Consider the following 24,958-nt stretch of genomic DNA (forward strand, 5'->3'; position numbering starts at 1 on the left):
TAGATAGATAGACTAGATAGATAGATTTTGGTCTGTTTGGTCTTTGTTATGATTAATCTGCATAAACACTAGGAAATACGGTTTAACTGCTTGTGTGTCTTCTCAAGAGTTTGGCTAAGAGCCTTCACACTTTAGGCCCTTCTCTGTTCAACTACTTCTCTAGTTATAATGTCCCATTTTGTCTATTTCTCTACAGTCTCCTGCCTTTGTACAACAATCATCATGTATGCCTTCATTAGATCTAAGTCATTAACACACTCCAATGAGGGCTGACAGTGCTGTCATAATAATAAACATTCAGTTATCCAAGATGCTGCAGTCACACAGCACAGCTCTGTCTCCCAAGTGGTGTGTTTCATCCCAGACCACCTAGAGGGGGAAAAGACCGGGTCTGCCTGTAATCTTGGGGCCCACCCGTGTGTGGCATCAGTTTGGTACGAGTGGCTGCTGAGATAGAGGAACATATGACGCTGTGGTTCTCTTCACTTCCTGTAAAATTAAGCTCAACCGAAGCAGCTTCATGTGAAACGCAGACAAAGCCTCCGAACATTATCTCAGAGGTTTAAGGAAATGGATAACTTCTCATCCACCGCATGAAGAGTTTAAGGCCATTGAATGAGATGGCATAGTAGGTAAGCTCTTGATTCATTTCTGAATATCAAGTAGCGTGTTGTGTTTGCATTATCGTCTATTATTTCCCTCCACAGCCTAAGTTAGCAGCTACCGGGGCCTCGTCTGTCTTTGATATCATATTCTGCAGCATTCCAAAAGAAAATATACCAGTAATGCAACTATTGCATTTTCCACTAAACTCAACACTTTTACTACTGCTATTATTGCGAAAAATAGGGGGGGGAAGTATTTCTAGACCTACTACCGCAGCTTCTTCAACTACAACGGATCAGCATGGGTCACAGAGAATTGCTGAGCTACACAAAACATCACTTACTTAATCTTTTATGTTATTTCATGCAGACACCTCAAATAAATTTAGACCACAACCTGGTGCTCCTGCAGATCACAAATTTTCTTTTCCTTTGTGGATGCAGTCTTGAAGATTAAAATGACAGGACTGGGCTTGAGAAATACCACCAAATGTTTTCTTTGACCTTGAATTTAAAAGTCTGACAAACCCTAACCCTAATTCTTAACAATTCTTCAATAGTTTCTTCAGATACAGCACCTTCAACTTTGAAAATCATATTTTTCACACAGCTTTAACGATAAACATACGTCAGTAAATAGTAAACATCCTGTATATTTAATCATTACAATTGGTCATAATGGTTTTTCCCTTATACTGTCATTGAAGGCTCAAGGCAGAGGAGCTGCCATGGACACCCTGGCTGCAGCACAGCTCTTCTCAGTGAAAGACTTTGACCGAATAGTGGAGGTCAGAGCACAGAAGCACGAACACCTGCGAGGGCGCAACAACGTGACTTCGTGTCGCAGCCCCACGAGAGAGTTTGACACAAAACTGATCAAAAATGAACTGAAAGACAAAAGGCAGCTGGAGTTTCTAAGGAGGAGATCAGTGAGCCCGGACCTGTGTGGTCCGAAATCTACAAGGACAAAAAGTTCACCAAAGACGTTCCTGATGAAACATTACAGTTCAAGCAGCAAATATCAAGTGAATACAAAGATCCCAACTATTTCTAACGGACATCAAAAGGGGATTTTAGAGACAAACAGCAGCATAACTGATGGTCCAAGCACCAACACATGGGTAAATATAAGATTCTCTGACATCATTTGGAGTTTTATATTATCAGAGGCATGTTGCTGCACAGATCAAATACACCTGCATCTTCTTTCCTCTCCTGTCATTCCCTCAGGCCTCCTTATGGTCAGAGCAGGTAACACTGATGAGGGACGATAAAGGCCATCCAAGGATACAAGCATCTACCTCAACACCTGTGATAAAGGAATCAAACCTGCAAAGGATGAGAAGAGAGAACAGTACAAAAGGTGATATTCGTGTCAGTTGCACGTCACATTATTTTTGAGCTCTCACACTAATTAGGCTGTTTTTCTTCTTTCTCTCTCACAGCTCAAAAAACAAGCATCATCGAAACAGTAATCCAAAGAGAAAACATTCAGCAGAAATTCTCCCATCAAACCACAAATATTCTACAAAACAAATCCCTTCGAGAGGCGGGTGTGCAGACAGCGTGAGTGTGACTTCGTGGAAATCGCTCTGAAACTTGCATTTCATATAAAAAACAGTTGAGATCTGTGTTTTATCACCTATAATGTGATAATATCTCCTGCACAGGTCTGGCTTTGTCACTGTCAAGGAATCAGTGAGTTCTTAACTGTTGCTTTATTCATTGGGGGTTTTTGTGTAAACTGTAAAACACAGTGTCTGTTGCATGTAACTGTTCTTGTCTCTCATCCCTCACATTATAGGACATTCAGCGGTTAGCAGAGTATTTGCAGGTAAACCAAACAAATCTTTTCCTAGTCCATTCTCTTTTGTTTAGTTTTAAAGTGAGACGACTCGACAAATGAAATGACAAACTCATCTTACAATATTTAGTTTATTTAATTCATATGGAACTAGAATGGCCCAACAGCCGCCTAATGAAACCACATTTAAATTCCCTAGATCTGGATTTAGGATTTATCAGTCTTCTAATTATGCCTGATATTTCCATTAAGAACCAATAACTATTCAATAAAAATGTTCGCCGGATCTCACAAAGATCCACACCAGTGTCTTGTGAATTCTTCCATGGGTCATACCCCAGCCCTTCAAAACATTTCATGGAAATCGGTTGAGTAATTTTTGGGTTGTCCTGCTTACTAACCATCAAACAAACAAACAAATGCAGACAAAAAAAATACCTCGTCCTTGGAGGCAAGGTAATGTTTCCTTTGTTAGTGAAACACACTCGGGGGATTTAGTGCCACAGTAGTACTTGGTTTGGTTTGACCAGTAGCTGAGTGAGACTCGTGTTAACTGATGTTAGCAGCTGTGTAGATTTAGATACCTGACATTATTTAAGTAAGTAAACTACATTTCACCATTTACTGTTATCCAGTCACTTGTTGCTATAGTGGTTGTTAATCAGCAAAACACATGTCCTAAAGTTTCTGTAATCACCTTGACTACATACGTATGTGAGGTGATACCTTGTTTAGTAGCATCATTAACTTAATTAGATTTTAAGCATCAGGTTTAGACGTGAGCAGACGGTACTGACTGCCTTAGGCTACACTCAGTATTTGTTTGTGGCTGTTGATGTCCTCTGCCGTCTGTTTCCCGTCAGGAGGCCCTGTGGAGAGAGGAGGCCATGAAGAAGAAGCTGGGAGCGCTCCAGGAGAGCACGTCAAACCTCACAAACTCCTCGACGAAAATATGGACGGTAAGACTCTCTTTATGCACCCCCCCACCCCCCCTTTTGTTGCCTGGCAGATATTATACCGAACATTTCTTCTTCACAGTCGTGCACACAGCTTGTGTTTGCCTCAGGAAGCCCTATATAGCTTGTGGTTTGAAGCTTCCTGCTTCCGCTCGAGTCTTAGCTACATAGGAGTAGTGCAAGCTGTCAATCTAATACAGGAAGGGTGTGACAATCAGAAGCTGCTATATGTGCTATAATGAATGAGAGAGGGGTGTGAATGTTCCCATTTTTGTTGAACAACTGGAGGTGAATTTAGTTTGTCATCTGCAAAATTGTTTCTCACTCGGGTTTATTCTTATAAGGCAGCATATTCTATTTTTCCACTCCTGTGCACATACAGACATTTTGATCTTTCTGAGGTTCACAGATGCCGCAAGTTGCCTTTACGCACCGGTGAGCGCAGACTACGACAGAGTGCGCTCTCACAGTTTTTGGTACATGAAGCATTAATTCCCCATCCGCAGGTGACAGTCAGTCATTTCCTCTCTAACCCACACACAGGCTCGCTGCAGTGAAGACCTACTGAGAAACAAGATCAAGTCTCTGGAGGCGCAGCTGCAAGTCTGCCTGCAGGTAAGAGCAGCAGCAGCCGGTTGCAAAGAAGAAACCATGCAGTGTTTTTTTAATCAAGCAATGGGGTTGTTTGTTCTCTGTTATTTATTTGAAACAACTAAAACATTTAGTCCTCTGTAAAACAGCAAGTCTTCTATACTGTCACCCTGCCATGAATAGTGTTACTCAGTCATGTTTTGTCTTTATAGAAGTTTCCAAAAGATGGAGTGAAGAAGCTGGTGGTGCAGATGGAGAAGCAGAAACTGATATATGAGGAGAAAGCCTTGGTTGCCCTTCAGAAGGTCACAGAGGAGAAAAGTGATGCACTCTGCAAGGCTGAGACACTGCAGGTCAAACACCTTATTCAATGCAACTACATTCTCTCGACTTCACATCAATGTCTCTGACTCAATTGTTTTATTTTAGTTTCAGTTTTGCAGCTGAAACCTGACGATTCTTTGTATCACCCCAGGAATCACTAATCACAGCAAAGGCCGAGGCGCTGAAGTGTCAGAGTCTGTATGAGGAGCTGAGGCTGAGCTCTGGTCAACTCAGGGAGAACCAGCACCTCAGTAATGAACAGCTGCAGCAGCTCCACAGCCAAGTGGAGGTACTGTTCACTGTAGTAATGTGCATGGTAAGAAGTTTCAATGTCAGTGGTGTTGAAAATATTTATGTGTGTGTGTGTGTGTCCTGTGCAGCTGTCCGGGGCCAGAGAGGCCGAACTGAGGGAGGAGGTGGGGTCATTAAGACGAGAGAACAAGGACCTACAGTACAACATCTGCCTGCTGGAGGAGGACAACCATATCTTAAGAGAGGAAATCAAGAACCTCAGCGGTGAGACACTCAGGCCTCAGAGCTACGATGTTTGTTTGTCCTGAATCTGCAAAAAACCTCCTCAGCCTTTCTCGACAAACAACTACAGCATTTTTAATGCTGCAAAGAGGAAATGTCTTTTATTTGAACTGATTTCTGCTGCCTAGATGGTGGCAATGAGAGCCAGGACACCGTGATGCAAGATTGTCTGACCTCAGAGGAAGCAGAGCCACAACTGACTCTGAGGAGAGACACTCACATGGAAGAGCAGCTCCGTCACACTCAGGAGAATCTTCGGCTCAAGGAGACAGAGGTAAAGGACATCACAGGATAGTGCATACTGGGGAAATCACAGTATTCTGTATACTGGTGACATCACTGTACACTGTATACCAGAGGAATCAACAAATCAATAATGTTCTCAGTACAATTTGTTGTGTAGGGACATTAACAATAACAAAAAACAAGTTTTTTTTATTGTAATTTTTTTATTATTTTGGGCACATTTTGGAAGTCTAACTTTCTTTTTTCAACAAATAATAATAAAATAATTATCTCAACAGACGATTTAAAATACATTACATCCTATAGACATTTCCAAATATCCCCTGCATTGTGAATTTCTTGTAAATGGATTGCAGCCAAATATAATCTACATATTCCTCCAATCCATGTGGTGTGGGTGTGTATGTGTGTGTGTGTGTGTGTGTGTGTGCAGTGTGAGGAGCTGCAGACGGAGCTGCAGGCTATGGAGCAGGAGTGTCAGTCCAGCCAGGCCCGACTGTCGCAGTGCAGGGAAGAACTCCGGCAACTCACAATCCGCCGCAGGAGACTGGTGAGCTGTGTGTGTGTGTGTGTGTGTGTGTGTGTGTGTGTGTGTGTGTGTGTGTGTGTGTGTGTGTGTGTGTGTGTGTGTGTGTGTGTGTGTGTGTGTGTGTGTGTGTGTGTGTGTGTGTGTGTGTGTGTGTGTGTTTGCATTCAGGGGATATTAATGTCCTTACTACCACTGGAGAAGATGCAACAAAATAACATAATAATAACTAAATGATAACAAATATTTCCCTCCCTCTCTGTTCAGACACTGTGTGGCCGCTGGTGGAAGGTGTGTGTGTTCTTCCTCCTCCTCTTCGCTGTGGCGGGAGTTGCCATGCTGTGGCTGTGGCATCCTCCTTTCAGGGAGCAAGTTGAAGACCTGTATTCAGACATAGAGACACGTATCGAGAACTATCTCCTGGAAATGGCCTCTCCTCAACATTCAAGCTGTTTTAGACCAATATGACAACATCACTGCTCAAGAATTACATTATTTTTTCATAGCTGTTGTATTAGAACAAGATTTTTACTGGATGTAGTATGATATGTATTTCATATTATTTTAAACCTTGAAACTTGAAGTGTATGATACATGATGTTGTGTTGACATGTGTGGGATGTACTGTGTGCGTGTGTGTGTGTCTGTGTGCAGACTATTCAAATACACATGAAGTGTGAACAAAGCAAGTGTTTGTATTTCATTATAATGTCCTATATAGTGTTGGAAGACGTATTTGGCTCATTAACGTAAGTTAAAGTAACAATACTCCACAGAAGCAAAAACCATCTTTAAAATTTAAAATATACTTAAAAGAATAAAAATAAAAAATAAAAGATCCCTGTCAGAGTTACATTAGGCTACTCATACAGCATATCATACAGTTATATTGTTTGTTATTGATTGCATACCTAGCACTTGAATGGGTTGTATAATGCTGCATGGTGTTTATCTATAACAATGCATCATAGTTTAAGAACTTGTCCTTTTCTAAAATACGTAGTTTGAATATGTAATATGGGTTTGCAAAGTTTGTTTATTTATTTGATATGATCAGTGCTGTTCAATCAACAGAAAACCTACTGTAAATAAGCCAGAGTTTACCATAAAGCAAATTTTCATTTGTTGTGCCTATAGACAGTTTTTACAAGGCAACCTGTAATCAAATGAAGTGACCGATTCTATATAATAACACACATATCTATGGATAATTCAGGTGCATTATAACAGCCGAAGTGACTGTAAAGAAACCTTTGATTAACACACAACAATCAATAAAAACAAACAAATTATACATGATTAAACACGTAACAAACACTCAAAGCCACAGATACACATGTTTAGCCAAAGTAAAGTCACTTTAGATAACAATTGAATGCAATATTACATACTTTTATATTATGTTTTATTCTGGACTGTACTGAAGTGCAAGTAGAAAGTAACACAAATAATAGGCTAAGGTCTAAATGAAAATGATTTTCACAGTCAATATCAGATACATCAGGGGGAATGGAGGGAGAACTGTCCCATATCAGTTAAATCTGCACCTGTTCTGTCTGTGGGGGTTCTGTGTGGTAACTACCAGCTGCTCATGTCTGTGCAAAAACCGACTGAATGATATGATTCCACAGAAATGACACACGACACCATCTATTGTCTGATTACACTCAAACAGAGACAAAAAACACACTCAAAGCTCAGTGGGATGGAGCTATTGTTCTTTGTATTCAGAGGTTTTTAACTGTTCCAGATGAAGTGCTATTCTCCACAAGCGCTGACGCAGCACATCAGCCACACAGATCGGCAGCTCCCGTCTTTTCACACACGTTTACCTGCATGTTCCCTAAAACAACAGTGCTCATTGATGAGATGGATCTTTGCTGGACTCAGTTCAGTCTCCTGCTGAAACTGAAACTGAAGGTCAGAGGCTGTGGTGCAAACGTACGTGTGGCTGAGAGTTCCTGTAACACATTTCTTAATGCGACAAAGTTCTTGCCAATTTCTCTTTTCTTCTTACAGAGTGACAACCCTCTGCAGGATGAGGACTGGAGTTGTGCTGCTGGCCGCGGGGTTGTGTCTGTTGAATGTCACATCTTCACTGAAAATATGCGCTTTTAATATTCAGAGCTATGGCGAAGCAAAAGCAAACAACCAGAAGGTTATGGGGATTCTAATAAAGGTACACTGCTGTATTTGTCTACAGCTACAACCATACAAAACTGCACCCCTGCTATTTCTTTATAATTGTCTTTTTTTGCTCCTCAGATCCTTTCTCGATGCGACTTGTGTCTTATTCAGGAGGTCCGAGACTCTAAAGGAGCAGCAATACAAACTTTGGTTAAAGATCTTAACAGGTACAAGTGTTTGAGATTGAAGTTAGATAACCTGGTGCAGCGACCTCTACTTCATATGGTTCATGTTGTTGTCAGCAGATTGGACAAATCCAACCCATACTCCTATTTGGAAAGTGAAAGGCTGGGCAGGAAAAGCTACAAGGAACAGTATGTCTACATTTACAGGTAACTCAGGCTGTTTATCCAACAGGACGCAATACTGTAAATGTTCAGTTTAACATGACATCATCACACTCCTCCTCTTTCTCTATTTTCACCTGTAGGAGCAATGTGTTGAAGGTCAAAGAGGTTTACCAGTATCCTAAACTGGATGAAGGGACCAATGAAACCGATGTTTTCTCCAGAGAGCCGTTCATCGTCCGCTTTCACTCCCCCACAACATGTAGGAATCCAGAAATTGCACACTATTACAGTGTATTATCTGTCTTCATGTGTAAACATTTGTTTTCAAATAACCTGTGTTGATTCTTCTCCTGGTTTTTGGACGTTGCCGACTGCATAATAGGGATTTATCCAGGTTTCTAATCACTTTCAATATGTAAGGTTCTGGGGTCAGTTCAGAGTCACAATCAGCCTATATAGTTCCAGTTCCAGAGGCTGCAGGAATGCAGAATGATCTCATCAATGTAGTTGTCATCCTCTCTCTTCCACTTCTGATGGCCTAGAATAGAAAATGACAGAGAATTATGTTCTTCAATTAATCCAGAAGTTACAGATTTTCGGAATATAAAGAAGGCAGCAAAATACGAAAAATATAACATCAGTTTTAAAATGGAACAGATAAAAACAATTTGATGCATAAAAGCCAAGCAGTATTTCGAAACAGAAATATGAATTAAAGCTGAATTAAAATCAGGGAAGGCTTTCTGATATCCTAAAACTGCAACAGCAGTAAATTAACTGTGTTTTTGTTTTGTTGCAGTGGTGAAGGATTTTGTCCTGATTGGCCAACACACAAGTCCAAAAACTGCCATGAAGGAGATTGATAAACTCTACACAGTCTTCACAGGAATGTACAAGAAGTGGAAGACTGATGTAAGTAAAACCACATCATTAGCATCATCATGTCCTCGGCTTAGCTCGACATGTATGAGTTGTTTTGCTGTGTTGAAACCTCCACCCTTGCTTTACCTATGCACCCCAAGAATGTGATGATCCTGGGGGACCTGAACGCCGGCTGCAGCTATGTCACCATCAAGGGCTGGAGAGCCGTCCGCTTGAGGAGTGACCCCCGGTTCCTCTGGCTGATTGGAGACGACCAAGACACCACTGTCCGAAAGAAGACGCACTGCGCCTACGACAGGTCAGAGACTGCTGAAAAAACTGAATCACACACTTGAAGAAATGCTGCAGACACAAATCATGTTTTCTTACAGTAGTCTATTCACCAAACAGGATTGTTGTCCATGGACGTGAAATTATTTCCAGCGTAGTACCAGGTTCGGCTCAACCGTTCAACTTTAAAGAGGATTTCCATCTCACTGAGGAGGAGGTAAACGTGTGACTCTGTAAACATGTATGTTACCAGTTCAGTTTCATATTTAAGACAAACTTCAATCCTGATCTCTCTTGGCTCTTTAGGCTCTTGAGGTGAGTGATCATTTTCCAGTAGAAGTCGACCTGAAGCCCAACCACCGCTACCTCCTTCGCCATGAGCTGTAAACCCCTAAGGACAACCGTTAACAAACCAGGACATCTTCAGTATGACTAGTTTTTATCTTATAGAAATAAATAAATCAAAGTCACAACCAGAACATTCACTGTACCATTCCTTTATAATGACTGATAAAAACACCCATAAACATGAGCTGTTTTCATCGAGAAGGAACTGCGTGTGTGACTGCAGGAGTTCATATAGTGCATCTGAAACCAAAACCGCATCAAAGCTGACATTTCACGAGCTCCTGAAGGTACGTTCCTGCAGCAGCACAAAACCAACTTCTGTTAATTCACTTTTTAGCGAGAAACTTTTTTGTAACATACTTTTATATCTACATATTTAATGGCAGGCTCAAAAAGTGTTGACATTCAACATCTTATATTTTAACAAAGGTTTGAGTTGGAATGTGTAATCTATCTATATGCAGCATCTGTCTGACAGGAAGCCACTTGCAGCAACAACAAAGGAAAGAAACTTGGTGCTCTCTTCCTTTCAGAGAGAAGAGACTGATCTGAGGCAATGCATTAACATTTGTGTTGTTGTAACTCCTGGTTTTAATAAACAAATGTGCTTATTTGTTTATTTGCGAAGATGGAGCAAGATCTTTCCAATCTACTAAGTGATGCATTCTCAGGTAAGAAAACCTTTTAGTATTGTCGTTTTGTTTTTATTTATGTTACCCATTTACAAATGAGATGTGATCAAATGATGGTGTTGTTGCAGATTCGTCTGTTCCATTGTTCCCTGATGGAGATTTAGACTTTGAGAGTTTGAATTTTAACGGAAACTTTGAGGAAGACGAGACAGGCGTCGCTGATGAAAACAGAGCTCTGCACCAGGAAGGAACTGGTGAAACTGCAGTTTTGTTGAGCACTGATCCGGAAGATATGTACACGAGTCAAAGTGTTGATGAAGTTCAATTTGAAGATAAGGAGGATTTTCAGGGTGTCAGGTGTCCACCAGAGGAAGATTACACAAGCTCGGATGGAGACTGTGAACCTGAAGGCTCTGTGTCGGGAGAGGATGAGGATGAGGAAGAGGACGAGGATGAGGACGAGGGCACAGCAGACAACCCAGGAGACTTATTGATGTCAGTTTGCTGCAGCGCTGGGTCTGGTCACGAAGAGGACAGGATCCTTGCTGAGGGACTCCCTCTGGCCCCGCAGGGTGCTGAAAACCCTCAAGTTAGAAAAGTGGAACAAGATGACAACGAGAGCGATGAGGAGGTGTCCTATTTCGAGCGAGTCCCTGAACGTGGCAATGAGATGATGACAAAAGGTGATGAGATCACACAGGATGAGCGAGAAAGTGAAGGAGCCAAGCAAGGGTCTGATTGTGAGAGTGAGAGCATGAGAGTGAAACAAGAAGAAAACGTTGAAAGTCCTTACAGAGGTGAGCCTGCGACCGCCATTCTGGAATTTCCAGATATATCAGGGCAAAATCTGCAGGATCTCATTGCTGAAGTTGATGGGAGAGAAAATGTGGAGAAAATGGAAGATTTCTCAGGAGAGGAGCATGAAGAGGCAGGTGAGGGCTTTGCAGATTATCCCTCAGACTTTTCATCATGTGAATATGTAGAAGATGCATTCAAACAATTGGAAAGTAATTCCCAGGCAAGCGCCTCGCCTCATACATCCGACAGAGGTTCAAAGGCCAATCGGGAGGTCTGTGTGGAAGGAGCTGTGGTGGATGTAGCATGGATGGGAACAGAGGAGGACACTGATGAGCAGGGAGGCAGGTATCTGTGCCGCAGAGGTTTGGAGATGGATTTGAATGTGTTCAGGAGTTACGATGTGGCAGACAGAGGAAAAACAGAGACTGCTGGGAATGTGTCGTGTGAGACAGATGAGAGTGAGTCCTACAGCTCCAGTGAGGATGAGGTCCAGGTGAAGAGGAGAGACGAGGAACTCTTAGATAATAAGTGTCTGCGAGATCTTCAAAATGACAAGAAACTGGAGGACACTCCGCTTTACAGAGCCAGCAGTGCTGCCTTTTCCAGGTGGAGCACCTCTGACGACCATCACATTACAAACAACAGAGCGGAACCAGCAGATTTCAGCACGAGCTGGGATTTAGACGTGTCAAAAAGTGCGTCCATCCTGTCTGAGGACCTGTCAACCGCAGAGGACACAGACGAAACGGAAACAGCTCTTTCTCATATGAGTCAGCGTCCTGCAGAAGACATCAACACCTGCTCAGTCGTACAGAGAGAGGAGAGCAAATCCACAAGTCCATCTTACCAGGGATCCTTGGATGACAGCTTCTTCTTCAACACTGAGGTCCAGGCCTCGGGGATCACTGAGCTGCGGCAGTTGGGAGATGATGAAAATGAAGAAGATAAGAGCTGGGAGGAGGAGAGAATTAAGGCTTTCTTCAGGTTTTACAATGACAGTGAAGGGGAGGATGAAAGAGAAGGTGAGTGGAGATGAGTTTACAGCTTTTATTACTAAATAATGTCTCTTTATTCAACAACTTATCCGTTTCCATTTGTGCATATTTCTAGAGAGGCAGACAAGAGTTCATTTTTGTGCGGATCCACTGTCTCAAGTCATTCACTATGAAACTGACAGGTAAGCGGAGTGTCTTTTCTGCATCAAACCTTGTTAGCACAACCTGATGTGTGATGGACGCAACCAAAACTGTGTCTCTCTCCTCTTTTCTAAGCAGTGAAAGAGACTCACTCAGCAGCTCCACAGACCGAGAGGACGACCCAAGCTCTGCAGAAACATCTGAAGTGAGAGCATACCATAATTTGCATTTGGTCCCAAGTGAGAACACACAGAACCACATGCACACTGTTTTACTGCGTTGTCTGTGACCAGGAACTGAAAGAGCCCGACGACATCCTGGAAACGATACCGGCCTGTGATCCCCCCCCAGACACTGAGCTGCCAGAGAGCAAGCCAGAGAAGGATGTCAGTCCGACACAAATCTGTAGCAGGAGACACAAGGTCCGTGCCTACTGGTTATCAATGAACATTTACTTTGTGTGTTTGTGCCTGAATTGATTCTGGTGCTTTTTTCTGCAGTGTCTGCGCATTCTGAAGTCGATACTGAAGATGGGTCTGGTGATAGTGATGGGGCTGCTGATGTTCTGGTTGGCCACAGACCTACCAGACTGGCTTTTCATCTGGGGCTAGTTATGTTATGTTATGTTATGTTATGTTATGTTATGTTTTGTTTTGTTATGTTGTGTTATGTTATGTTGTGAAGTGGTATGTTATGATGTTTTATGTTATGTTATGTTTTGTTGTGATGTGCTATGTTATGTTATACTATGCTACATTATTATATCTTATGTTATGTTGTGCTATGCTTTGTTTTGCTAAGCTTAATTGTTATTACATGCTAAATTGCAGACTTTGCCATTCTATGCTACATTATGCTATGCTATGTTATGCTGTGCTATTTTATGCTAAAAATGCAGTGTAAAATGCTAATTACTGATAATTGGAAACCCTTATCTTTAATATGCATTGTATGTGTAACATAAACCATAGATAAGACATGTTCCCTTTAAATCAGGGCTAAATGGGCCTATAGCTAAGGCCTCTACTTCTTTTGTAATTTTTGGCAATTACTGAAATTCAAAATTATTTTTGGTAGAAAGTAACAAAGAATTTCTATGTACTTCAAACACCTGCTAAAAAAACTATTTGGTTGCTTTTTACTCTATACTGCAAGTACTGATACGAATAAAGCTTTTACATACACCACTTTTGATTTACTCAAACTGCTTTAATCGTTTAATTGTATTTATTTATTTTACAGTAATATTAGGCTCATTTTTAACAGGTACAAACGCAACACACCGCTTCAAGTTGTTAAAAATGGTAGATTTGGATTTAACTAATATGAATAAAATGTAAAGATAATAATAATCACAATAAGAAATAGAAAACAATGTGGCGGGAGGCTTATTGTGTCACATAAACTCCAAGTTAGTGACATTAGTGATGAGAACATTTACTTTGATGTTAGCTTTAGTAACTATTATTATCAGCCAGCTGGTGGCGCTGCTTCGTTTTTTAAAAGTTACCAGAATAAAAATAGAAACCAAAAAGAAGAATTTGCCAACCGGAAATGATGTAGAGTTAGTCTGAGGATGCGAATGTTTTTCTACACCTGACTCAATAAACAGGGGCGGGGTTAAGCCTCTGTTTGTTTCCCTAACTGTCAGTGCTGCCCGCGAGTTCAAAACGAGCTCGCGGTCATTTTAGGCGGGCGGGGTTAACAGTCTTTACTAAGGGAGTGAAAGTACAGCTCAACAGAAACGACACTGAAACTAAATCACAACTTCGCGGTTCGAGCGAATAAAGCGCCTGAAAAAGAAAATGTCTTCTCTGAGCGGTAAAAGTGCGGAAGAGATCAGCGAGCTGCTCGATGAGTTCGGGATCAGACACGGACCTGTGGTCGGTGAGAGGCGCACTTTGTTTACTATGTGTCCCGAGTTCGAATCCACGTTAATGTCTGTTCCGTTCACAGACCTCCTGCTCGTCCTGTTGCTACTCACTGTCATCTCAGTCCTGTTCCTTAATCCTGCTTTGTGTTCCCAGACTCCACCAGAAGTCTGTATGAGAAGAAGCTGAGAGAGGCCATGGCCAAAGGGAAAGGAGCCAAGTACAGTAAAACCTCACCTGACAAGACCTACTACAGAGAAGAGGGTTTGTTCTCCTGATACTCCATTCACACACAAGTATTCTCACATTCTGAGGAATAGGCTGCATGTGTACAGGAATGATCCGTGTCGTTATTGTGCATATAAAACAATCATATCCGAGCACTTTATAAGAAACATCTGTACAGCTGTTTATTCATACAGGGATCCAATTGGTGTGGAAGCATCATAGTGATTCTAGTTATGCAGATACAGGTCAGGAGCTTCAGTTAAAGGGATAGTTCACCAAAAAAGTGGAGGTGGAGGGGTGGGTGAAGTATTTGAGTCCATAAAACACTTTTCAGGGGTTAACAGCGTTGAAGCCAAATCCATTGAAGTAATCGGGTTCTTCAAGCGAAAGAATAACACTAAAGCGCCTCCATACTGCTCCTGTGGTGTCATTCAAGTGTGTACGTTAGCCCCGACATTCGAATATGACACAAAACTTGGTCATTTACACCATGTTTTTACCCTAAATGTCCAGAGGAGGATAAAAACATGGTGTAAATGACCTTGTTTCGTGTCACATTTGAATGCCGGGGCTTACGGACTCATGGATGACCATTTACTTAATTTGTATTGGAGTTGGCTGCAACACTATATACTGTTAAACTCCAAAGGTGTTTTCTGGTCTCAAACACTTCACCCACCTCTCCATCGGCATAGCGGTGAGTAGATAATGAGTGGATTTTTCATTGTTAGGTTAACTATGCCTTAAATAGAGATAAGTCTTTTTTGCCTCAGCCTAGTTATTGCTGCTGTTACAATGTTCTTGTGGCTTCATCCAACACGATAATAATAATAAGGCTCCACGTCACAAAGCAGAAATTGTCTCAAACGTGTTTTGTTAACATAACGACGAGTCATCAGATTTGAATGCAGTTGACGCCGTCTGGGTGTGGTCGAACGGGAGATTAGCAGCATGAATATACATTGGACAGCTGACAAATCTGCAGAAGTAATGTGAAGCGGTCCTGTAACATGAACCGGATACTCAAACAGATTCTTTTAAGTTCTCTATGCCATGAAGAAATCAGACCATACCCGGCATTTGCATGGTGTTCCTAATAAAGTGATCAGTGAGTGTATATACTACTCTGTTACACATTGTTACATCTTGTAGCTAACTATCTCCTTTAAAAGCTGGTAATCTTACTCTGGCCATACAGGTTCCAACCTGTTCCAACCTCCCTTTCAGATAAGGTGAAGGCAAACATTAGTTCATCAGGTTTATTACAGTCAATTACTATAGTTTTCCTATCATAAGATAACTAACATACATAAAGTGAAGGAAAACTATTTGCTGATCTGTTTGAATTGAGAAGAATTTAACTTGGACGCCACAGTAGCATTGAACTTCTGCCTGAATCTGTAATGTTACTGAGCAGCAGTCAATGTGCTTCCAAGTCTTATAATTTAATAATATAAATAATGAGATGTATTCTCCTGACATTAAGTGTAATACTTGTTTTTATTACAGAGGATGAAGTCACCTACGTTTACAGGACACCAGTAAGTATCTCTGTCCCATCTGCCTCCGGGTGCTATGTTATTTTTCATTACTTGTCTCCTGAATCTGAATGCAAGTTTTAGTTTAATAAAAAATGTCCTTGCTTAGGGAGGCAGGGAACATTTTACCCCTGATGATATTTTAGCCAATAACAGCACCTGAACCTGTGGAGGAACACAAGCAGACAGGATGATAGATGCATCTGTGCATGTCAGTCTTGCAAAACTTGTACCATGCAATGAGGAAACTTAAATTTATATTGATTGCTTTTTTTCATCAAGGCACTTGGGAAATAAAAACAATTATTGAATGATGAATATCAGTAAAATGTCCTTTTTTGTGTTTACAGCTACAATTAGTTTACAGAAGTATCGACCATGTGATCATCAATCTAGAAATGATCTTCATACTGTCAAATGTTGAATAAGTTTCAACAGAATTTTTGTAAAAATGTGCTCCAGGCCCTTCACTTTGGAGATTCTGTGACCAGATTCTGATATTTTGTCGCCAGAAGGATACAATCTTTTTTAAATAGGCCCATACCACATATTTGTCCTAAATGAAATGGAACTTTATACTCCTCTTTAAAAATCTGATTGAGCAGAGCATCCCATGCAAGAGCCAGAGATGCAGACAGGACAGTACATTCAAAGGAATTGCAGCAGTAGTTAAAGAGATGCATTGTTTATATCAACACTGTTGTAAAAAGCTCACTTATTTTTTTCTCTGATTCTGGATTTGCAGGTTAAGAATGAAAGTGGAGACTATGCTGACAGGTTGGTTTTTAATGATGCTCTCCTAGGTTTAAACTCTTGTCTTTTTTGATATCACTACTTCTATTTCATGTAATCAAAAAGCTAATAAAAGTCTGAATGATTAATTACTTCTTGTCCATCTGTCCAGAGGGTCTTACCTGAGCTCCAGATCCAATTTGGCTGAGAGGGAACTTCAACATGAGTAAGTTACAGTTCTAATAATTGTTTGTGTTTTTGTTGTTGTTCCCGTTGACGATGGTTGAACAAAACCTGTTGCTTTCTACAGCACGTCCTACTCAACGTACCAGAGGGCAAGGCCTGAATCCAGAGGAATTGATTTTGTCGATGAGTAAGTTAATTAATACAAAGATGGTGACAGGTTGGCATTTGGTTGCGGCTAGTTCATTAGCGAGATGTTAATAATACGTTGTAACATAACTCTTTCGATCTCCTGCACAGGCACTACACGCATGAAACGCCATCCACTTACAGAGGCTCCTCCTTGAAATCCCCCCCCATGAAACCTGATCAAGATGCTGCGAAGCCCCCAAAGTCGTCCCGCCTCATCCCATTGTGGGTTCAGCTCGTGTTCTTCTTGGCCGTGGCAGTTTTCCTCTACTTGGTTTTCTCCAGCATGGAGACAAATGAATCCCTCAAAGGGTTAGAATGAGAGTTTTTATTCTTGCTCCATTTCTTGGGCTTTTACACTTTGTGTGTTTCAATTCAAGGAATGTATTTTGGTTAATGCTTTTATTTGAGACATTGCTAAAATTGTTGTTTATGCAATATTTGTGTGTGTTATAATTGCAGTTTATTAGCCCGCTTATGTTTATAAGGTAAAATACATGATTGTCACCAGGCATCAGAATAGCAGCTCTACAAAAACAGATGAGGATACCCAGGTAGCTGCAGTGTCATCTGATAAAGCACAATGTACTCACTGATACTTGGTGCAAAATGTGCCAAGAAACTACATTTTAAACTCTACTACTATCCACTGATCTTTATGACAGCAATTCAAGTGGATTTTCCAAATAAGAAGTCACACTAATGGGGAATATTTGGCACATTGAGCATCACAAACTGCAGAAGATTGCCCGACCACTCTATTGTGTTGATCTTCAGCAAATTATACCAGTTTAGCCCGTCATTTAACCACACACACACACACACACACGTCTATTTTAAAAGGGACCATCAGATGCCATCAAGAAATAGTGATTTCATCAAAATTTTAAAAATTTCTTTAACAATGTTCAATATCTTAAAAAGTGATGTCACAACGTGTAAAAGGTACAGATCTTTTTAGCATCCCAAATTTTATTACATATTTATATTGATTGATATTGTGAGTGTCTGCCAGTATATTATTCTGTGTACATTGTTATACTCTAAGCATGCGTCGTTTGATTCAATAAATAATTACATTAAAATACAGTTTGGACAGTTTTCAGCTGTAATTCAAGTGCCTCAGCAGTTTCACAGTTATAATTGGGATATAATTGTTGATGTGTTTTCAGTGTTTAATTAGTCGGGTAAAAGTTGTATCTGAAGTGTTTATTCATGCTGTTATGTCATGTTTATGCTTTGTTTCACAAGAACTTATTCGGAGATATCGCACTTTTGTACCAAATAAATGCATACAGTTTGATGTGGATTGTTTTGTACTTCAGTTTCAAAATTCAAAATATAAAAGAGCTTATGTACGTCAACAAGTTTAAAGGCTTTTATTCAGGGGCAAAAGCAATATTTTAATGTTTAAATAACGGAGGGTATAAAAATAAAGAAACTATACTGTGCATTTCATGACAATAGCTTTCTCCTTTTATGTAGTTTGATCTGATGCTATAAACTACATAACACATGCAGTAATACCATAAAAAAACTAATTGAAAACAAGCTCCTACAACGGCAACATTTTTATCAGTTCAGTTTCTACTTGGACACTTCTAAGTGCAGTAATGTACATGTTAAAGACATATAGAGTAGGGTTAGACTTAAAGTACAAAAAACATTGTCTAATCCTTTAAGGATCATTGATCTGTGGAAGCAAATACATAGAAAGCTAGTTGAGCCTGTCGTTAGTGTTACCTGGTAATAAATACAAAATGTTTTGAGCTGCATATACACAGAGACCTGAAGAACCCATGTCACAGTTTCCCCAGTTTAGCATTTAGTTGTATTTGGCCCACTACATACATCTGAGATCATGGCAGTAACCAAGTGAGTGAATCTGAAGACCAACCTGAACCATAACTTGGACTTGGAACTATTTTCTCCTGTGGCCATTAGCTTGCATCTCACTCTAATACAATCTGCAATAGCCTGTTATATCCATCGTTTCCCTGCAGTGACACTCGTCTGAAGTTTGGTAGGCTAGAAATCTAGTACAGTCTTGGGTCTATGTTAGTGTCCAGTGGAAACTACCTCATCCAGACTGCTCTGAACTGGGTCCATCTGGTGCCTTTAGTCAAAAGGGGTGCGACGACCAGCCGAGCCTTTGGTTCTCTTGTTACGTGCCGTCTGAATTTAGGTAGGACAGTGGGATCCTTCCGACGCTTCACTCACTAGTGATTCTGTTTGAAAAGGACAAACACAAAACGCACCACATTAATTCACTAACCTTGAACACTTAAGAATATCGATACAATCCGAGTAAAATATAGTGACTATAAACAGTATCCACCCATACTAGTAGTTTTGTTTTATTCTTTTGTGAATTAATGTGGCTTATTGACAGCTGGAGGTAAAAACTATTTAAATACATCTTTGCATGAGTTTTCATCTTCTTTATATAGGAAATAGCTAAATCATAACTAGTGTATTCCAAGCTGGTTTCAGAATAAGAAAATAGAGATGAGTTTAAAAGGTCCAGTGTGAAAGTCAAAGGGGAAACTATATAACACTATTATGGTAACGTGTTGAATCACCTGAAACCAATAATTGTGTTTTTGTAACCTTGCACTTTTAATGGTAACTCCCTAAAGGCCACCATGCTTAGAAAGGGCGGGTAAGGCGAAGGGTATTGAATTGGCTGCAATATGCAACTTTACCACTAGATGCCATTAAATCCTTCATACTCGACCTTTCAATACACCTGGAACTAGAAGGTCCAACAACTCACAAAAATTTAATTGATGATCAGTCCGGAATCGGATACAAGAACATAATAATATCACCCTTTGATATATTTTTGTAAACCCATATAAGAAAGGGTGGTAAATACTTAACACTTTATCAGTACAGTACAGTACCTTTAGTTGTTCTTCTGTTGCTTGCGTACCCCATTATAGCTTGTTAATTGATAAGGCAACATAAGTGTTGTCCACACCTGGAAAGATAAGCACATCCGTTACTATTAATACACATACAGGGACGGCTTATAAAGGTCACTATCTGAAGTATGAAGAACTCAGCAGGAGGAACTTACAGGTTCTGGTCTCTCGTTCTAGTTCAGAGGGCTTCTTCTCCTTGTTACATAGTACCTTGGCCACAATAATTATAACAATGACAGCTACCACAAACGTCAGGCCAGACACAAGCCAGCTGATCACCATTGGACTCAATAGTGGATCTGGGTCTGGGGGTCAGAAAAGTGAGTTATTTTCAGGGTATGTTTTCATAGCTTCATATCAAGAATTACACTTGTAAACTAGAGGAAAACATCAAATCTGTACAATAAAAAACTGTCTATCTATATAGACTATAATGATGCTATATTCATATTTTAATTCATCAATTACACAATACCTTTCTTAATCTTAGCACATCTTTATAGTCTGTAATACTATCAGTTTCACCTCTTATGGCTATAGGCAGGGGCTGGCTTTCTCTGGAAACAAAGGTGCGTCCACCCAGCTGCACCCGATACAGGCAGTAGTAGTAGCCCTCGTTGGCGCTCTGGGCGTTGGAAAAAGTGAAAGTGACGGACGGTGTGAGGGCAGGTAATGACTGGCGCACGGTGCCATTGGACCGGATCAGACGCAGCTGGAAGGAACCTCCTGGGTACTGCTGCAAGGTGGAGCAGGTGATGTTAAAATTGTGGCCTTTAATGACGGAACCAGCCGGGGCCTCAGAGGACGTGTTGTACCAGTGCTGGGGAGTCAAGAGCTCCACTGTGGATCAGATCAGAAAAACAAATAGGCTATTAGAGGACATCATCTGAGACTCTCTTGAAAATGCATCGATTCCGATTTAACTACCCATGACTAGAGAGATCTCCTAAAACGGTTGAAGCTTTTTATAAATAAATTTGGTAACAAATGTGGTATTAAAAAACACATTTTAACAATTGTATGCACTGTAACAAAATAACATAAACTCAAAAGGTCCAGTTAACCAGCTTTAGTCCAGATAATTTGGTTACATTTACTATTCCTGAGGATCATCCAGGAACTTCCATTTCCAAAATGTTTGTGTATTAGGGATAAACACATGTAATAGCATTTAAACAAAACGCTTTTAAGTTATTTAATGGAAATAAAAATCTTTAGGTTGAGTCAGACAGAAACTATAATATCTTATCAGATTGTGCAATAAAACAATGAGTTATGAGACTGGAAGTTTGTGCAATAGTGTGAATGAAGATTAGCCAATGCAGTTATGACTCACCCACGGTGATGTTGATGGAGTTGCTGGGTGGAGAGCTGAGCAGCTGAGAGGGGAAGCCACTCCTGATCCTGTAACGACAATTGTAGCTGCCCTGGTGGGAAGTCTCTATGTCGGACAGTGTGAGCTCCACACCGGCCTGGGTCTGGTCCGCCCTCTGTGTCACCAGCGGCGTGGACACTCCCTGCTTGTACAGGTGGAGGTCGCTGAGGTGGTGACCCAGCAGCACACTGCAGCCAAAGCGAACGGCCTCCCCGGGTGAGAACACAGTGTGAGGTGACAGCAGGGTGAGGGTGGGCGTTAAAAGGGTACCTGTGAGTAAAGACAGGTTCACCTCAGAATGTGAGGATGATCCAGTGGACTGTACCCAGCTTATCAAAGACCCTGCTGGTATGCAGGCTATTTCAAATACTATCCTAGTGTTTCAGTTACCCAACACATCTCATTGTACAATCCTACTTTTACGTTTGATTCCTTCCTTGTTGCCCCAATAAAACATATATTTCTTTACCCAGCCCATTTCTTATCAAACCAAACACTGTGTACAAATATTCATAAACTTCTGTCCAAAGTGATGCATAAGTTAGGTACAAACAGAGAGAAGGTAAGCACGGTTTCAAAGAGGCGAGTCTAAAAGTGATTTTTGCAGACAGAAAGGGATTCTGCTGACTGACTCAAATAAAGTACTTCAAAACAGACATTGGTTTTCTGCTAATGCTGAAGGTTGGGGATAATTGCACAGATTAATGGACTGCTGGAAAATAGATGCTGGTCAAATCAGACCCATAACCCTTATATACGCATGACGGGTAACAGATTCAAATGCTTCAGTGTCCCAGAGAAATTCTGTGTTTTCTAGGTATGTCTGCATGATTATGTTAAGTTAGGTTCAATGGAGAAACCTGTCATGACTGTTATACTGTGAGCTTTGTAAATCCTCTATGAATCTATAGGCAGAAATCAGTCAACCATCTGGCAGAACTCCTCGGTAAATAAAATTCCTTATCAGATTCTCACCTGAGCATTTCACCCCCGCATCATTCTCATGGGTGCAGTAGGAGTTACTGTGGAGGACGACAGCACAGCGGGTCAAACTGGACTCGTGTCCAGTGCACTGGACGTGGCGCAGCCAGATGGCTCCTCTACCTTCACCAAATTTTGCATTATGAAGTGCCAACTCAGCTAAGCCACAGCCCAGCTCCAAGCACACGACGTTCGCCTCCCGATGGTCCCAGCCGTGGTCGCACACTGTCCCCCACCGGTCATGGCGGAGTACCTCCACCCTCCCAGAACACTTGTCCTCCCCATCCATTAGTCTGACCCCACCTGTGGCTCAGAGAAAAATTAGTTAAGACATTTTCCCAGATGAACTCCAGTAGATAGTGTGACAATTAGGATTGATTATTCTCTGGACTTTGATTTCATGAACAATGCATTAAGGGATTGTGTGAGTTAGACGTGAACACAACAACAAGAAATATCTGGAGCATGAAAGGGGGGCGTCTGCGTAGAGCATGCAGAAGGCCAGACATGACGTATAAATTCCGGGGAGGTAATCACATTATTTTGTTTATAGCACAATAAACCGGCGTCACAGGTTATCGCCAAGGGCTCTTGAATCTAGTTGTCTTTTCAAGTTGACATCTCTGTCCGAATATATTACATGGATGGCTCCTCTTTTTCATCCTGACTTGTTCTGAGTTCCCAGGACATTTTCCTGCTGTGTTCTCACGTGAGCTCAGCTAGAGACATGTTTGTAGCAACGGACTCTGACATCCGCGTCGCCACATACAGGCCCTCAAGATAATCTCAGGAGAATGTCTGGAGCTCAGTGCATGTCTGAAAGCAGCGTTAGGAACAGCCAGTGTGGGGAGAGTGTGAGGAGGAGGCAGAGAAATCCCACACTTACCAAAAGCATGGACTCTATCCCATAGAACATCTAGGAGGCCTGTGAGGAGGACATCACAGACATGTTATTATTATCTGATGTTTTAAATTCCATTAAAAATGCCAACAATAAAATCTTCTTTGGCTAGCAGCCTATTAACTACACCCAACTATAGCCTAGTAAAAACAGCTCATCAAATTAAAAGTCCTGCAATGAACGTACCCAATCTCAGTGTTCAGATTTGGTTAAACCTGATTTAGATATACTGTTATTCTATCTGTTTTAAATTGAAACATATTCAAACATATGTATAGAATAAATAGCTGAGCACAAACATTAATCCACTGTGCAAGTAAAGTATATATATATTTTTAAATAAAAAGGGGATATTATGGAAATACTTACGTGTGGACTGACAGTCAAGGTACAACATTTGTCATGGTTTAGACATAAATAGATTTAAAATAGGAGCAAGGACACAAGAGGCGCAGAAAAAACAATATATCCCCAATGTGTCTTGTTATTTTATAGATAAAATAGTTAAAACCCATTGATAACACAGGTAAAGGTGGACAGACCGTTATTTAGCCACAGTGAGGTTGAGCTCAGCTGTTAAACATCATACAGCCCACAAATGAACAACACATATATACCCATATACTTTTTTTAATTAAACTTATTTCACTAGAAACCAAGTGCTACTTGAGTGCTAGCTACTACTTGGAACCAACAGGTCCCGAGATTAAGCTAAAGAGAAGCTTAGTGTGAATTAACTTCACAATTATAAGATAATGTGTCTTAAGCCACAAATAAGAGAAACCACTGTAAGTCTCTAATGTTAATAGAGTAACGGGTACAGTTTATCCTATTGCGTAATCCCATAAACTACCGAGGTGCTGGTGCCTCAGACCTAGCTAGCAGGCTAACCGCCTTTGCTAACTTAGCTCACCTGCTAGGAGGAGGATGTGAAGGAATCTCAGCATCGTTCCCCTCACCCTCGCGTCAGCCGCCCGGGGGGGGAGAACGCCAGGTGTCCCGGCAATGGTGCTGGCTGCCGTTCCAACACAAGGACCGCACAAGACATTAGCTAGCTGGTGTGCTGGAGAGACTCGGATTGGTTAAATGTGCTGAGAGCTAGCGAGCGGCTAAAGTTTGAACCAACTAGCAGCGACAGCAGCGGAAGTTGGTTGAAGACACCGTTGTCAAAAGAGGAGCGCGGAGGAGATGACAGGGATTATATCAATGGATCCGGGAGTGGAGAGAGGCTGCTGGCGGCTCTCACAGCAGAGACATGTCCGGGGAGGGAGGCTGCGTGACGGGGTGACGCTGGGTGAGCTGCCTCGCCGTCAGGGCCCCAGCATCACGTCAACAGTCCGGGAGTCACCGCCGCCGCTGAGCTCTTCTCCCTGCGGCAGACAGAGGTCACTGCTCCGCCGCAGAGCAGCTCTGACGCCGGTAATCTCCTCCGCGGGTCACGACTCTGTTGAGGGGCTCCGGGACTCCGGGGCCTGATCACTCAGCCTGCGCCCCAGAGAGTCACTTTTGCCCTCAAATTATACAAGGGTGGAGGAGGTTTCTCAGATATCGATTATAGCAATTTTCTGTTGGTCAGCGAGAAATCAAACATTTTAGAATATAGGACATTATGGCGAAAGTCACCTTCCTGTCGTGTTGGCAGGACTTCAACCAAGTGGTCATTGCACAATCAGCACAATATAAATTAAATTGAATAAATCCTGCGCAGTTCACTTCTGCGAAGGAGATGCGCAGTCCACTTCTGTGCAGGTTAAATTTAATTTAATTTGTTTTATATACATTTTTATATTAATTAATATATTATATTATATCAATTTGTTTTAAATATTTTTTTTTAATTTACATAGTGTGAGATATTGTGCAATGAATAGGTGGTTGAAGTCCTGCCAACACGACAGCCGGCC

The 24,958-nt window shown here is 41.3% G+C and overlaps 4 protein-coding genes across 5 annotated transcripts; 3 read left to right on the forward strand and 1 right to left on the reverse strand.

Moving 5' to 3' along the window:
- Positions 1-502: 502 nt before the first annotated feature.
- LOC133005261 (TRAF3-interacting JNK-activating modulator) lies at positions 503-6,271 on the forward strand. Of its 2 annotated transcripts, none has more exons than XM_061074889.1 (14): positions 503-632; positions 1,313-1,726; positions 1,836-1,968; positions 2,051-2,171; positions 2,276-2,303; positions 2,410-2,439; positions 3,273-3,368; positions 3,909-3,980; positions 4,169-4,309; positions 4,432-4,569; positions 4,661-4,796; positions 4,943-5,088; positions 5,494-5,610; positions 5,854-6,271. In XM_061074889.1, exons 2-14 carry the CDS (start codon positions 1,334-1,336, stop codon positions 6,052-6,054), a joined length of 1,752 nt encoding a protein of 583 aa, XP_060930872.1. In that variant the 5' UTR covers positions 503-632; positions 1,313-1,333; the 3' UTR covers positions 6,055-6,271. The 2 variants fall into 2 exon arrangements, with proteins under 2 accessions (XP_060930872.1, XP_060930873.1); XM_061074890.1 differs by having other exon boundaries at positions 503-628.
- A 1,353-nt stretch (positions 6,272-7,624) lies between these two features.
- dnase1l1l (deoxyribonuclease I-like 1-like) lies at positions 7,625-9,602 on the forward strand. Its single transcript, XM_061074621.1, has 8 exons — positions 7,625-7,765; positions 7,852-7,940; positions 8,016-8,105; positions 8,204-8,322; positions 8,863-8,975; positions 9,086-9,243; positions 9,336-9,432; positions 9,522-9,602. The coding sequence occupies exons 1-8, from the start codon at positions 7,625-7,627 to the stop codon at positions 9,600-9,602; spliced, it is 888 nt and encodes a 295-aa protein (XP_060930604.1).
- A 235-nt stretch (positions 9,603-9,837) lies between these two features.
- Positions 9,838-12,846, forward strand: si:dkey-183p4.10 (dentin sialophosphoprotein). Its single transcript, XM_061075251.1, has 7 exons — positions 9,838-9,850; positions 10,192-10,234; positions 10,324-12,015; positions 12,104-12,170; positions 12,268-12,334; positions 12,423-12,551; positions 12,630-12,846. The coding sequence occupies exons 2-7, from the start codon at positions 10,192-10,194 to the stop codon at positions 12,738-12,740; spliced, it is 2,109 nt and encodes a 702-aa protein (XP_060931234.1). The 5' UTR covers positions 9,838-9,850; the 3' UTR covers positions 12,741-12,846.
- Positions 12,847-18,234: 5,388 nt separating this feature from the next.
- On the reverse strand, positions 18,235-24,438 carry si:ch211-150o23.3 (uncharacterized). Its single transcript, XM_061074357.1, has 8 exons — positions 23,968-24,438; positions 23,040-23,078; positions 22,148-22,456; positions 21,134-21,442; positions 20,323-20,637; positions 19,953-20,102; positions 19,777-19,853; positions 18,235-19,098 (listed from the first exon to the last, which is right to left on the reverse strand). The coding sequence occupies exons 1-7, from the start codon at positions 23,999-24,001 to the stop codon at positions 19,810-19,812; spliced, it is 1,200 nt and encodes a 399-aa protein (XP_060930340.1). The 5' UTR covers positions 24,002-24,438; the 3' UTR covers positions 18,235-19,098; positions 19,777-19,809.
- Between the last annotated feature and the right edge of the window lie 520 nt (positions 24,439-24,958).

This window comes from Limanda limanda, chromosome 7, assembly GCF_963576545.1.
Source record: "Limanda limanda chromosome 7, fLimLim1.1, whole genome shotgun sequence".
NCBI lineage: Eukaryota > Metazoa > Chordata > Actinopteri > Pleuronectiformes > Pleuronectidae > Limanda > Limanda limanda.

Bases quoted from the DNA above. Each gene is read 5' to 3' on its own strand.
- LOC133005261 (XM_061074889.1), top strand. From the start codon at position 1,334: ATGGACACCCTGGCTGCAGCACAGCTCTTCTCAGTGAAAGACTTTGAC. The intron at 1,727-1,835 runs GTAAATATAAGA...TCATTCCCTCAG, and splicing joins GTCCAAGCACCAACACATGG to GCCTCCTTATGGTCAGAGCA. The intron at 3,369-3,908 runs GTAAGACTCTCT...ACCCACACACAG, and splicing joins CCTCGACGAAAATATGGACG to GCTCGCTGCAGTGAAGACCT.
- dnase1l1l (XM_061074621.1), top strand. From the start codon at position 7,625: ATGAGGACTGGAGTTGTGCTGCTGGCCGCGGGGTTGTGTCTGTTGAAT. The intron at 8,976-9,085 runs GTAAGTAAAACC...ATGCACCCCAAG, and splicing joins ACAAGAAGTGGAAGACTGAT to AATGTGATGATCCTGGGGGA. The intron at 9,244-9,335 runs GTCAGAGACTGC...TTCACCAAACAG, and splicing joins ACGCACTGCGCCTACGACAG to GATTGTTGTCCATGGACGTG.
- si:dkey-183p4.10 (XM_061075251.1), top strand. From the start codon at position 10,192: ATGGAGCAAGATCTTTCCAATCTACTAAGTGATGCATTCTCAG. The intron at 12,171-12,267 runs GTAAGCGGAGTG...TTTTCTAAGCAG, and splicing joins ATTCACTATGAAACTGACAG to TGAAAGAGACTCACTCAGCA. The intron at 12,335-12,422 runs GTGAGAGCATAC...GTCTGTGACCAG, and splicing joins GCTCTGCAGAAACATCTGAA to GAACTGAAAGAGCCCGACGA.
- si:ch211-150o23.3 (XM_061074357.1), bottom strand. From the start codon at position 24,001: ATGCTGAGATTCCTTCACATCCTCCTCCTAGCAG. The intron at 20,103-20,322 runs GTGAAACTGATA...TCTGACCCCCAG, and splicing joins CCTGCCTATAGCCATAAGAG to ACCCAGATCCACTATTGAGT. The intron at 19,854-19,952 runs GTAAGTTCCTCC...TTATCTTTCCAG, and splicing joins AGAACGAGAGACCAGAACCT to GTGTGGACAACACTTATGTT.